This window comes from Fringilla coelebs, assembly GCF_963513975.1.
Source record: "Fringilla coelebs genome assembly, chromosome: 2".
Classification (NCBI taxonomy): Eukaryota; Metazoa; Chordata; class Aves; order Passeriformes; family Fringillidae; genus Fringilla; species Fringilla coelebs.
The window spans coordinates 42,306,934-42,321,728 of NC_140029.1; the positions used below are offsets into that span (position 1 = coordinate 42,306,934).

A 14,795-nucleotide genomic window follows, 5' to 3' on the forward strand; every position below is an offset into this window, starting at 1 on the left:
AATAAGATAGAAGAAACAACTTAGTCTTTTATTCCAATTTTCTGTAGAGCAGATCCCAGAGGGGAGTATTTACACCCATTCAGGAACTTTAAGCCGTACCTTACCATCAATATTAAGACACAGAACTTCAGATTACTGAAAAAGCAGTAATGTCTTTAAACTCAGTGCAATACAGAAAGGCCTGAAGTTGACAAAGATTTAGCAAAGTGCTGTCTGAGCTCTGTGGTCAATGAGCCCAGCGTTTTCAGTGTGCTGCATGGTCACTGAACACCAGTGATCACCCCAGTTTCCTTCCAGGAAAAAAAAGCCCTGGGCATGCTCTAGATGGTTTGAAATGTCTGTTCTGTTTGCACACTCATCTTGTAATACTACACACAAATTCTATTTTTTTTTTTTTTAGATCCTTTGAAAACAACTAAACTTCTTAAAATCCACTACTTAAAAAAATTACGCTTTTACATTAGAAAGGGAAGTCATCATGATTCAGAGCAGTGCACAGTCATCCCCACCTTCCAAGGACATTCTCTAAAATACATTAGCATCTGATGTGCTAGAGACTTTCCTCCAGCTCATCTTCATTTTACACTTATTCCATTCCCTTTTTTTATAATTCATTTTCTCTTCCATGTCATATTGAGAGAATCAATATCAGGAAAAAAAAAATCTTTAACTGGATAATAATATAGAATTACCCTTAGGGGTTAGAGACATCTTCACTTCTTTCTGAATGGGACTGAAAAGTTTTGAAGCAAGCTTCCAAGTTCAGAGATAACGCTTCCACAATTCTCCTAATGTGTGCATATGATCCATTACCTGGGGTTAGCCAGCTTTACCCACCTATTTGCACACATGCAGCTCAGTAATTCTCTTTGCAATCCTCTTAATGCCAGATTCTTTTCAACTTACACATATGCAGAAATGCTCAGGGTGACACTTTCAACACAAATACAGATTTCATATTTGGATAAAACCATTATTTGAAAACATGGACACAACCATAAAAACAGCTTAATGTTCAGTATCAAAGACAAACACTTAGCAAATTGTCACACCATAGCCTTGATCTTGAAAAGATCTTATAAAGGCTGATCAAAAAGAAAATAAAACCCTCAAACTATTCTTTTCTGTTCTTTCTAGGTAGGAAATATGTGTTCATAAACTGCTTAAGTGGTTTGTATGATAATCTCTCTTAAACACAACTCGAGGCCTTAGTGGTTGGAAGCCAGAAGCCCTCTTAGAGCCTCTGTACATCACAAGAAAATCATGCAGGAAAAAAACAACAGCCTTAAGGCTACAAAAAGGCAGACTACACAAATACTGCTCTGCAATAACAAAAATCATGGGAGATCCACCGTTCATCTTGCAACAGTGAACATAATTACAAACCTAAATTTTGCATTTGAAACTAGGAGACAAAAATTATAAACCTCTCTATGCATATCTAATCTCCTTTTTCAACATTAGCCAAGCCTGCAGGCACTTAGCAGTCTGATTCTTGATGTCATTGTAATTAAAGGCAATACTCACAAGGCTGATAAGCATACTAGCTGTATATTAACCCTTATCTTAGCAAAACTGACAATTGCAAATGCGATATCTAATTGCAAAGAAAAGAACACTGGAATTTATTATGGATATTATGGATTTTAAATCCCATAACCTTGAAAATAAGTAAATTATATCCAGCCTACCGTCAAACTTCTTGTGCCGGGATATGAAAGTCGTGCGTACAAAGTGACTTGTCTCCTCCACTAAGTTTTCAAACTCCAGTTTGCTCTGTTGGCTTAGCTTGTCCTCCATTTCTGAGGTGCAGCATGTATATTCCTGAGGGCAGATTCTCAAATGTTCCCCTGGAATTACAAGACAAAAAGAAATTAGAAATATTTCAATATAGATAGAAATGTGCCAGAACCAAAAAACACATGATGGGTCTTCAGTTTTGGTGGCACTCAGAGTACCACCAAAAAATACAGTTTTTGGTACTTAAAGATCTTGACAGCAAACAGCTTGAATTTGCATCAATAAACTCTGCTATAGCTGGGTATTCCTCACAAGGGAGAGGAGACACACTTTGCAGAATTGTTTTTATACTTCAAAAAGTAAAATTGCCTCACACCAGAAGTGTACTCCCACGCTGAAGAAGCCTTCCATATTTACTGAAGCATACTTAAAATTTGAAAAAACAATTGCTTGCATTCTGTTTGTGTTCAAATTGCCTGGAGGAATATCTAGTGAGATGACCTATTACAAGCCACTGGATCTGTCAAAAATTGCAAAACAAAAACTATGCATTTGTTGTCAAAACCTGAAGAACAGAAAGTATGCATTTTTGTAGGCAGGTCCCACCTGCCCAAGTGCACCAAAACATTGTTCCCTTCTCCCCTTCCTTCCCCTCTTCTTAAGTGTATTTTAATGATTGTGTTTGGGTTTTCTTGGGCAGCATTTCTTGTCAGACTGAGCAAGTGCTCTGCTGAATAGGAGAAAGCAGTGAGTAGTTTAATTAATGCTTATGTTATATGGAAATGCAATGTAAAAGGTAATGAAAGCCTCTTATTTAATTCAATAGATTTATCTCTTGAAGCACTCTGCCAGTTCTTCTGACAATATTGCTTTCTTCAGTACAATTTGCACGTGGAAACCAATTCTTCAGCTCATGAAATTAAAATGGTCTGTTATTACATGAAATGTGAATTTCCAATTGACACTGTACTAAGGGTGTCAGAAACATTTAGCTTGGTTTGTACTAAGGCAGAAAATTCTACCATTTCCTCTTGAGAAATAAAGAGAATGATCTGCCTGTATGATTAAAGTTACTTGTAAGGCAATGAAAACATTTAGCTTTCTGTACACCGAATCCTGATTAAAAATCCCTCTGCAAATCTCTTAAAGTTGCAAATAAAATGATATACAAAGCCCAAGGGTTAAATAAATACTGGGGACCTGATTCTCATTTCTATTGAGGCTTCTTTCCACCACTGCTGAGCCATAAAGAAGACTTAAATGCAATTTATACCTACTTTAAGGCTGCTTTTCACCATTCTTCTTATGTAGTGAGGAGAACCAGGCCCTAAGTTTTATGCTTCCCAAAGGTATAATACATTTAACTGCTGCATCATTTTGAAGACAGCATCAAAAAGAGGTTTGCACATGCTTAGAATAAACACTGTCTTGAGTTCGCCCTCACCTTATTCGAATTTATGTTTCAGTTCTCGAATGAAGTCTTTTAACTTGAAATTTAGTCATGCCTCAACCCTGACTCCTCACCCCATCTTAATTTGTTTTTTCTGCAAGAGTTTGTAATATATGAATTACAATGCCATGAGGTTTCTTTTAGCAGTCTCAAGACTTTTTAAAAGCTCACAGCTATACATCTTCAGAAAGGATCATTTTATTATTATCAGTTACTGTTTGGCAGTACTACCTACAAGTCCCAGTCATGTCCAAATGAACCATGATATAAAACTTTAAATAAAACTGGGAAAAAAATTATATCCCATGACCATCAAAATATTGTAAGGATTGCTTCCCATGTCAGCTACACCCTCCCACTACAAGAAATTAATTCCTCTCCATCCTCAAAGTCACACATCTAAGCCATAAACAACACGTACAGGGACTGGTGAGCCAGCTGCTGTCAAACATAAAAGATAGTGGCAGACTAATGCTTGCCTTACCCTCTACATCTCTGTCACATTAAACTGCAACTATTCAACAGGTAAGGAAGGTGCCATAATAAGAAACAATAAAGGTTATTTCAGTAACAGTAATGTGAGTTTTTATTAGATGTCAGAACGACAAGTAAAGTTGAAATATTGTATCATTAGAAGCAGTGCTGTGTGCTTGATTAAATAAAAAAAATACCCCATCCATAATGTCTGCAACCCCCTTTCCTCAATAAATCCGGGGTTTTTTTCCTTATTGAAAATATCTACTTTCCCAGTTCCAGTCAGAGCGGTAGTTTACACTTTTTATTATGATAATATCCTCTGCTGCCATTGCAAGCAAGAATTTTTTAAAAATTCACTTTTCTTTCCTCTCTTCATCTGAAGTTCTTATTCCTTTTTGTCTGTCTCTGTTTCTCAGAATTGTCAGGTTATAAGCTGGCCTAATAGTACTCATCATGGCACTGAGCTTAGTAAGTAACAGCCATGAGTCTGAATTCTTTAAGACACTATATTAGGCTGAGTATTATGACAAATTAAATTCTATTGAATGGTCAATTTTGGAGGAATAGTAATTTTTTCTTCTCTGATTTATTTAGAGTCTTAGTTTTGCTTTACCACAAAAATTATTTCTCACTATGCCTGCTACAAACTCATTCAGATTCCTAGCGCATTGTTTTCTTTTACATGTATTTTCATTAAGTTTCCTCCTTTTAGTTCACTGGTTATTCCTTCATTCATGAGGCTCTTGACTGTAGAAACTCACATTTATCAGAAACACTCACAACTCCTACATTACCTCATTGACTTTTTCTCCCAACAAAATGTCTTCTCCTAAATCATCTATACTAGCCACTCACCCTCATCACAAAAATTTTGCTGTACAATAATGAACTTTTTTTCAAAACACATTTCTAGTTCTTCTCTCCTCCCTGTCCATATATTCCCTGCATTTCTGTAGAAAGAAATAATAATGGAAATATTGTGCTTTTTGTACTTTTCATATTCTGTTTCAAGATTTTTGCTTCCTTCTCTTTCCTGCACTGGAGGATCAGGTCAGACTACAAATAAAGTAAAAGAAAAGGCATTTTCCATTGGTTTGCATCAACAGAGTCTTTGTATGCATAAGATGTTCAAGCTAATTTTGTAACAGTAAAGCTTTTAGAAATTTTTGCTCATAAGCTCTGCAATGTTTATACAACTGGTTGCAGTTTCCAGGAGTTCATAATTTGGACAAAAACTCATCTGCTTTCCTGGGAATGGCAAAGGAAAACTCTCTGACAAAGTAATTTCTGTGTTTAATCTTTTTTTTTACCTTTAAAAGCATGATTCTCATTTTGTGCTGTTCCTATCAAGCCTCCAACTAATGTTAGAATTGCCAGGTCATTAGTTAACCCCTCATTAAAAAAAGATACACACTTTTCTTAGCATAAAAGTAGGGGGTTTGTTGGGTTTTTATGTTGTGTTTCTCTGGGGGATGGGTTGTGTTTTTGTTGGTTTTTTTTTCTTTCTTTGTTTGGTTGGTTTTTTGATTGGTTTTTTGGTTTGTTGCTGTTGTTAGTTTGGATATTTTTAATTAAGGGGTGTGTGCTTTTTTTTGGATTTTTTTATTCTTTTGTGCAAATCTGTGACCTTAGAGGCTGTTTGGATTGGAAATACCTCTGCAGTCTAATTTGATTGTGCTTCCTCTGATTTTTTTGAATTGGATCATTTACCATTTGCATTTTGTAAAACATTGTTCTATTACCATAGAAAGTGTTTAATCACTAATTTGTGTATTTACACACCTCAAGTATTTTGCAGGCTGAAAATGTGCTCATAACTAATGTACCAGTTCTTGCCTTGGGAAACTCCATATGGTCTAGGTTCTTATGCTAATTTTAGCAACAATTTTTGTGGCACAAGTGGCATTGGTTATAACTGACTAGTTTTTCCTTGTTGCAAATGATGTCTCCCCAAACAAGTTTGACATGAATTTAGTTACACTGCACCAGGCTGAACAGCTACTAACTCAGTGTTTCCAGCCACCTACCACAACTCTTCTAACCACTGTTTCCAGCTGAAGATGCTGACCTACATATCTCTCCTCATGTGGCTTATGTTATATAAATCAAATCAATTGCCTACTACAAATTCAGCTACCAGTATTCAATTTCAGTTTTATTACAGCTGTAATCTCACACCTGCCTTCACATGATCCAAATTGGCAAGTTTTGCAGTTGAATTTGGCAATCCTGCTAGCAATGCTGCTTTGAAGTGTGATAAAGCAATTTATAAAGCACTTGTTTTATATTCAGATGTATTACTGTTTGGTGTCCTTAAAATGTGCTACAAAACTCAGAAGTCTTTAAAAAAAATCACAACTTACAGCTCTCAAGCTGAATAAATGCTTTTACTGCGTATCAAAATGCCAGAACTGATCTGAGAGTGGTAACTGCTTACAGAAGATACAGTCTGAAGGACCGGTAAACCCTATGGAATATAACATTACGCTCCACAATTTAACCACCAGATTTCCTGAACACCTTGGTTATATTATTAGAAATGGAAGTATTATCACATAACATATTTATTATCAGGCAGAATTTTTTATGGGTCATGTTGCAAGTTTAGCAATTTTGGAAGCAATTCTTTCTAAGGTAGTCAAAATTTTATAGTTCCTATTCTAATCATAAATTTAAAGCCCTGATAGTGGCCTGTTCACAGAATGGTAAGGCTAACTGTATGACTGGGGAGAATAGAAGCAGAATCACCACCCTGCTTCATAAATCCAGAAATTAATAAAAAATTATTAAATAAAAGGGGTAAATTAAGGATGTGCTTTCCAACTTGGTCACTTTGTATGCATCAACAGAGCCTAAAAGAAGAAAAGATAGCTCTACATTCTTCATCTTTCAGGTTATATTGATGTCATTTGTCCTTGTCATTAGCTGTGCTCTTAGAAACTTGAAATACTTGCTTCAGACCTGCTCATATTCAGCCACTTGTGGAAAAAGCAGTGGAATTTATTAACAGTCTGAGCTTAACAAAGACAAGTATCTAGCAGCGCACCTGGAACAGAATAGCCAAAGAGCCCAGTACATGCTGACAGCTGTGTGGCTGGGGAGCTGCCTTGCTGAAAAGGATGGGGGCTCCTAGGGGACACCAGCCAACATGAGACAACAAAACCCTGCAGCAGCAGATGTAAATCTGATACTGGGTTGCATCCCCAGGGGCATTTCTAGCAGAAGTAGAGACATGATCATCCCACTATACTCAGTGCTTGTCGTGCTGCACCTGGAGCACCGTCCCCATTCTGGTCCCCACAAGACAAGAAAGATGCAAACTGGAGAGGGTCCAAAGGGACATCATGAAGATTATCAAAAGACTGGAGTGTAAGGAAAGACTGAAAGAGTCAGGTTTTTTATTTTCCCTGAAGAAAGAGAAGGCTCAGGGGGGACCCAATTACAGAAGTTAAAGGGAAGGTACAAAGAGGATGGGTCATCTTTCTTCACAAGGATCCACATGGAGAAGACAAGTGGCAAAGGATACAAATCGTACCAGGAGAAGATTCATCTTGTGTTCCAGATTGCAAGGCAAGATGTATTCTATTGCCATCTGTATGGCAATTGTCTGGTGTCAAGTGGGCAATTCTCCTTATCTCTCTTCCTGAGTGATCATAATCAAGGTCCCTCAGCAGGGGACATCTGCTGATAAGAGGCTATTGAATGTCACCACATGACTGATAAGAACTATAACATCCCATTGTGAGATGCTCCACCCAGAGGGAGGAGCCAAGCATTCCTACCCAGATATAATCTGGAGATGCTGACACACCAGCACAGCTCTTCTGCACTGAACTCCCCAGAGGAACAGCAGCTGCTTCTACTTCCACGGATCTGTGGAGGAAGAATACACCCCTTTCCTACAGGACTCCCCTGCTCCAACAGATCCACGCCTGACACTCCAGGAGGACTGCAGCCCCTTTTCCAACTGGACTGCTACCAACACCCTGACCAACAGGGTGTCAGGTTGAGTTCTGACTCTGTCAGTGTTGTTCTAGTGTATTGCATTGTTTTATTTTATATTTTTTTTTCCCTTCCCTATTAAAGAACTGTTATTTCCTGCTCCCATGTTTTTTGCCTGAGAGCCCCTTAATTTAAAACTCATAGCAATTGGGAGGGGTGGGGAAGGTTTGCATTCTCCATTTCAGGGGAGGCTCCTGTCTCCTTTAGCAGGCACCTGTCTTTCCAAACCAAGACATCTTGGCATGAGAAAGTAATTTCTTAAAGTGAGAACTGACTGACTACGACAACCTCCCCAGGGACATGGTGGATGCCTCATTGCTGGAGGTTTCCAAGATTTGATTGGACAGGGGGCTCCCTTTCCCTCAGTACCTGAGACCAGATAATCTGCCAGCATTCCTTTCAAAGTGGGCTCTTCTGTGGTTCTGTGATTAGTTACTTCAGAACTTCCTACCTCTCAGAATTATAAAGGACTGGAACCACTTGACTTCTAAGTTAACATTTTCCACCCAATTTTCTGCATTTTTTATTATTGTAAAAGATTATTTTAAAATGATGATAAATAGAGTTAAAGGAAAAACCTCATTCAACTTTAACCCTTGCCCACCGTTTTGAGATTTGGATCATTTTCAGTATGGGTGATGATGCTTCTGAATGCCTACTTTTTGAAGTTTTCAATTTAAGTTCTCTGGCAAAATCAGGAGCATAGGAAACTCTTAATGATCTCATTATAAATTTTCTATTAGCAAAAGCTATACTTCTTCAATACACTTACACCATTCTGTCACATGTCTGCTAAGAGGAAACAGTACTGTAGAAGAATTTGACTGACAATCATCTTTAATTTGAAAAAAGACCCAAGCAGCACTATCACGTTTTCTGCATTAACTTTTTTAGCAATTAAAAATAAATTAGAAACATGAATTTTAGCATTTCAGGCAATATCCAAACAGCAAAAATTAAAATATAATTTTGTCGGACAAAACCCTCTTCTCTAACCAAAAGTCCTAAGGCTCCTTCTGACTTTGTAATTATCTTCTCTGTGGGGTATTACAGCCCTGCAAGCAGCCTCTGTAAAACTGCACCTGACATTCAAGTCACAGATTGAACTTTCCTACTCAAACTAAAAGGAAACAGATTATGTTTTAAATTAATTCCATCGTAATATTGGCCTGACAAGTGATGACAGGAGCAATATTTGCACAGAAAATGACAGCTGGAGGAAGGGAGGGAAACCTGTCTGTAACACACAGATCATGCCATCAGACACAGCTCTCCTAATTTTAATCAAAGGAATATTGAATTTGAAAACCTTTTATGTCTGGTGGACTCCAATAAACCTGTACAACTACCCCAAGAATAAAACTCATTTGTTTGCGTCGGAACCCAAACCATCTTTGCTCAGATTCCTTTGTTCCTTGATTTCTTTGAGGTCAATTAAAAAATGAATGCCTTCCAAACAGACTGATAATTAGTTAACAGTCTCTTCATTACAGGTCCCACAGGGAACATTCATTTACAAGAAGCCCTGACCCTGTTGTCCTTGGGAAGATTTCAGTAATAAGTTACCAGAGCTGAGGCCAAGGCAAACTTGTTCAGACTAAGACTCTACAGATGCTAAGGAAAGAAATGAAGTCCCTTGAGTATTCCCAACTAAACTACTAGAAGCGGTACCACTACTCCAACACTCAGGATCATTTTATTTTCCAAGCATACACAGTCAGACAAATTGTTTTTTGATAACACAGTTTGTGAGAAGAATCTCTAGTTACCTCTTGGAGAGTGTATTACTGGCTTTGTGTTCAGTGCCTTGTGGAAAGCAAACAGCAAGGCTGTGATTCAGCACCAACAGTTTCATCATCTCACTAGCTACATGGCTGCAATTTTCTGATTTCAAAGCATGCTCCCACCTGGGAACAGCAACCAACTCCCCCTCCCCCTGAATTGATTTTTGCTGTTTATTATGTTCCCTACTATAATAGCAGAAATATCTTATATAGTATTATAGTGAGAAGTAGAATACAAGAAGCACGTTTCTTTACCACGACCATAAAACACAATGCAAGGGTGGCTTTAATTTAATCAGCCCTTGGAACAATTTAATGATTAAGATAGCAGGATGAGACTGTACACATTCATGTATTTATAAAGATTTTAATCAACATTCTTCATGTAAAACTGAAATCCAAAGATGTGATTGTACCACATGGTGTATCAGAGACAGATTTACATCACTTAGGTCATATACACTCTGAAATACTGTTGCAGTAGGAGAGTGTGCTGGGCTTAGCTTCCCGGGATTAACTGGGTATGCTGTGCTGCCCAAACCAGTCCTTAATATAGTTATACCATTGCCAATAGACATGCATCAAAGGTTAAAGCTGAATGGGATACAGTCATGCCATTTGATTGAATTTTCAAGTGTATTTTAAAGCTGTGCAGATCCTTGGCTAATCACTGTATTGTCATGCATAAAATCCATGTTTCTAAAATACTAAACTTAATGACAACTGTTTAAGAGTCATTAATCAAAGTACTCTCCTCTTATTCTCTTATATTGATGCCTTTAATCAGCCCAGTGAAACCTTTTTGTGCTACCATTAAGCAGATTAATCTACGTTTTTGTCTTCTGATTAATAATGACATGCTTTCCTGCAATGCCAGTCACAGAAACAGCTCAGGAAGACAAACATGATAATGTTGAGTTGGTCATAAGTCATAGGCTGTAATGGATGCACCAGTGGTTAAGACTCTGGTGCCTCTGCCATAAACTCTTTATTGAAATATTTTTCAGCCTAATCTCTTTCTTAGTTCCTTCAGGAAAAAGACAGCACAAAAAGGGAGGCTACAATTTGTAAAGATCTGAGAGTCCTGTTATCAAGGCCATGACTCAAGGTCTACCCATGAAATTTAGGGCCAGAAGTGCTGGCATTTGTCCTTTGATTTCTGTTTGGAGCAACCACTGTGAAAAGCAAAATGCCTCTACCAGTTCCTAAATATTAACCTTACTGTGACACAAGTTGTAAGGCAAGAAGCAAAGCACTTTCTCCAAGTTTGTGTATCTGTCTTTGACTTAATAAAGAAGGGGGGAAAGCACTTTTTTCCTTTTTGTTTTCCCCCAGAGAAGCATGCTAAGAATACATCAACAAGTAAAATGGCCAGAGAAATCACTCAATGGAAGAGAGGCCAAATGCTACAAAAAATAATGTCCCATTACCCCCTTGCAGGACTTCTGTGGTCTATGAGCCAAATTTGGTGCAAGTTTACTTGTCCCTGGCTTGGTTCTGCAGATCCAATCGCTGTTACAATGTGAGAGAGTCCCTGCTAAAGCCAAGTAAGGCACTGGAAACAAGGCACAGACAGAATTGTGGGAGGTTCAAGAAGAAAACTACTGATATGGGAAGGTGTAAAACCCTACAGGAAAAAACGTGACAAACTGGAGGGTGGCAATGAAGAAACAAAGAAAATCAGCTAATTCCTGACCTAAATGATGACTGCATGAACACCTGAGAGTAATCAGGTGATTTATCACTGATGGTAACAATTTATTGCTTAGCCTCATAGCTCATTGGTCCTAGTTGGACATGCCCTGCAGTGACTCTGGGAGCCTTGACTCCCAGGGGTCATGGGAAAAACTTCCCCAAATGCTCCTCCTGATCAGACAAGTAGAAGAAGATGCCAAAGTAGATGGGTGCCTTTTTCTGCACGTGGCCTCTCCTTCAGTTGCAAGAGTCTCAGGACTACAGAAATAAGTATTTAGGTTTTTCCTAAAGGTGCAGAAGAGAATGTCCTATAACTTCCCACGGTAAATCTTATGCAAGTAAAGAATTCAGACCATTTCTGCCCACCCTGATGAAAATCAACACTGCTGAAATGACTGTCCTTCAATAACAGAAGACACCAGCTGACACAGGAGGAAGAAATACAGTACAGATATCCACTGAGAATGTGCCAGAGAGAAGGGCACATTTTTTTTTCCCTATTGAATAACTACTTTCAGACTGTTTTAATTCACTTATGTGACAAATTTAGCTTCATGGAACTGAAAATAACCATGTGTTAAAGCATGCATAAAAATATTCTGAATTACAAAGCTTCTAATTATCAATATGAAACAAAGGTTTCTCACTGAATATTGTCAACTGTATAATGCAAATAGAAATTCTATATTAATAAAACCATGTATAGGCAAATGTTTTATGAATATGCAAGACATTCTGAAACATTTTCAATAAATTCTATTTCCTTAGGAATCTCAGGGTTCAGCAGTGAAGCCTGACATTCTTGAAATCCTGCTCATTGCTGCTTTCAGATTCTCAGTTTCAATAACTTGCTGTCACATCCTGTAGAACCAGGGTGTGTCCAGGTCCTCTTGGACAGCTTGTCTATCTTTCAGACAAGCTGGACTCATTGGCATCCTCTGAAGAGGGAGGCAGCTGGTGTGTGTGTGTGACTAAAGGTGCCTGGGATGGGTTTGGACTGAAGGTGGTTCAGAAAACAGTGCTGTCACTCTTCAGCAGAATTTGGAAAGTTTTGAAGGGCTCCTGAGCATGGACTACAGGGTTTCTTTCCTGTTACAGGCCCAGTGCTGTCTTAGAGCTTGCCAATTTTCATAACATTTGAGGTTTCCACATTATAGAAGATAAAAATTCTATTAGCTGCCAGTTCAGGTAAAGTTCTCAAGTTTCTGTCTCTTTAACCATGTTATCCAAGGGCTATAGCTATATCCCTCAACAAAAAGGACCTGGACACTGATACATATGGTTAGAGGAGCTTGCAGCAATGCCTCACAGGGAAAATCCCCTTTTATGCCCCAAAAAATTTGGGGTGAGGGCTTGAGCTAATTTCTTAGCCCATTTTCAAACAAAGATCCCGACAGGATGGATTGTTGCTTTGCTTGACTTTAGGATCTATCTGCTCTAGAGTGGGATCTGGACAGGCTGGATGGATGGGAAAGGCCAATTGTATGAGGTTTGACAAGGGGGCGTTCCTGCCCCTGGGTCCCAGCAGCACCACTCACTCCTACAGACTGGGGACAGAGTGGCCAAAGAGCTGCCCATTGGAAAAGGACCTGGGGTGCTGGTCAACAGTCAGATGAACATGAGCCAGTGAGTGCCCAGGTGGCCAAGAAGGCCAATGGCATCCTGGCCTGTATCGGCAATTGTGTGGCCAGCAGGAACAGGGCACGGATTGTCCACTTGTACCCAGCACTGGTGAGGTCACATCCCTGAGTCCTGTGTCCAGCCCTGGGCCCCTCACTGTAAGAAAGACTTTGAGATCCAGAGAAGGGCAACAGAACTGATGAAAGCTCTAGAGCATGCATTCTGGGAGGGGTGTTTAGCCTGGGGAAAAGGAAGTGCAGGGTAGAGTCCCTACAACTACTTGAAAGGAGGGAATAACAAGGTGAAGATGGGTGCCTTCTAGGTAACAAGCATGAGGACAAGAGGAAATGGCCTTAAGTTGTGCCAGGATAGGTTTAGATGGATATTAGGAAAAATTTCTTCACGGAAAGTGTTGTCAAGCCCTGTAACAGGCTGGGAAATGCTTGAGTTGCCATGCCTGGAAATATTTAAAAGATGTGCAGATGTGGCTCTTATGGACATGGATTTTGGTGGCCTTGGCAGTGCTGAGTTGTCAGTAGGTCTCTCTTCATGGTCTTTTCTAACATAATGATTCTATAATTCTAACAATGAATTAGAGAAGGGTGCTTCAGAGGTCCTGGCAGAGCAGGCATGACATTGTCCTTGACTTTCAGTGGTTTCCCAGCTTGAAGGAGGATACAGGGCAGGTGTGTCCTGCACTGCTGAGGCTGCAAGCTTGGGAATGTAGGCAGTGTAATGAATGCAGCGTAATAGAAAAACCTGTTTGCTACATCATGGTGTCTTTTCAATCAATATTTTCCAGCAGAACACTGTTGGCTCTGAAAAAACTTAAAGCTCACTCTAATTAACAGAAACTATGCTTTCATAATATCATCCAGCCACAGTAATCTCTGCCAAGAGGAAAAAGAAAGCTTTTTAGAGGATAGCAGCTTAGCCACAACAATTTCCCTTTTCCACTATTCCCAATAGTTTTTGAGATCTAATCTATTGTTAGCCCTACAGAGTGGGCATTTTGTTTTTTGTTCATGTGGGACTTCTTGTTTTGGTTTGATTTTGTGTTTTTTCTTTTTCCCTGCATTTAGACACAAAACCAGTCTGAACAATTTCTTTTTAGCCTTTTTTATTATTGTACTTCTATCAATACTTTCTATGGACTGTGCTACTTGGTAAGGGTCAGGGTCTTCAAAATCAATAACTGAATGTATCTTGCTCTTCAAGTGTTTTAATGTTAAAGGTTTGACCTTTATGATTAAAGCTCAGTTTGAAAAGAAATCCCTTTAGGTGTCTGAAGTCTTCTCTTATGTAATCACATTTCTGAATAGACATTTTTGACTGTGTAAATTAAAAGCCATCAGTGAACTTTTACAGATTTAATCAAAGCATTTAAATATAGAAGAATAAAGTAATAAGCTATACTTTTTCTATCAGTCCTTTGGAGAATTACTTTTACCTTCTTAATACACCTTTTTTGGGGGCCCATTTCTTTAGTACAATCACAGCTTTTGACTGGTACCTTACAGCAGTGACTAGCCTCCCATTAATTTGTGGTTATTTTATAAGAAACACTTTAAGAAACCCAAAACTCCTGAAACAGCAACCAAACTTTAAAAAAAAAAAATATTTATTGAAAGAACATCATCTTCAGGATATGATAGGCATCATATTTTCCTTGAAGAAGCTTAATAATTCTTTTTCATTATGATTAAATGGGATATTTTCTATAGAGAATACTAGGCAGTCTTTGTTTCTATTTATTCTGTATACTTTGGCTGATATAACATGGACAGATAGTATCCAAAGTTAGTACTTGCCTCTTGGAGAAAACTCTTTGCAGATCTATAGCAGATTGAGCCAGAAAGAAAGTTGGCAAACACTATGTCAAAGTCCTTTGTGCTTTTTGCCTTTAGTGTAAATAAGACTCTAAGGCATCTATCTGAATTCAGATCACCTTGAGTACATTCCTGTCTTAGCTTCTCCTCTCAGAAGCTACTCAGAATAAAGTATTCCCTGTCCTCTGCTGCATGGAT

General features: G+C 38.5%; 1 protein-coding gene across 1 annotated transcript in view; it reads right to left on the reverse strand.

Moving 5' to 3' along the window:
- The window catches only part of GPC6 (glypican 6), a gene marked incomplete at both ends in the record, with an annotated part of 714,974 nt that overhangs the window by 494,584 nt on the left and 205,595 nt on the right, over positions 1–14,795 (reverse strand). Inside the window, one exon of the mRNA XM_084226232.1 lies at positions 1,692–1,850. Within this exon, the coding sequence (XP_084082358.1) occupies positions 1,692–1,850 (159 nt within the window). The remainder of the gene's footprint in view (positions 1–1,691; positions 1,851–14,795) is intronic.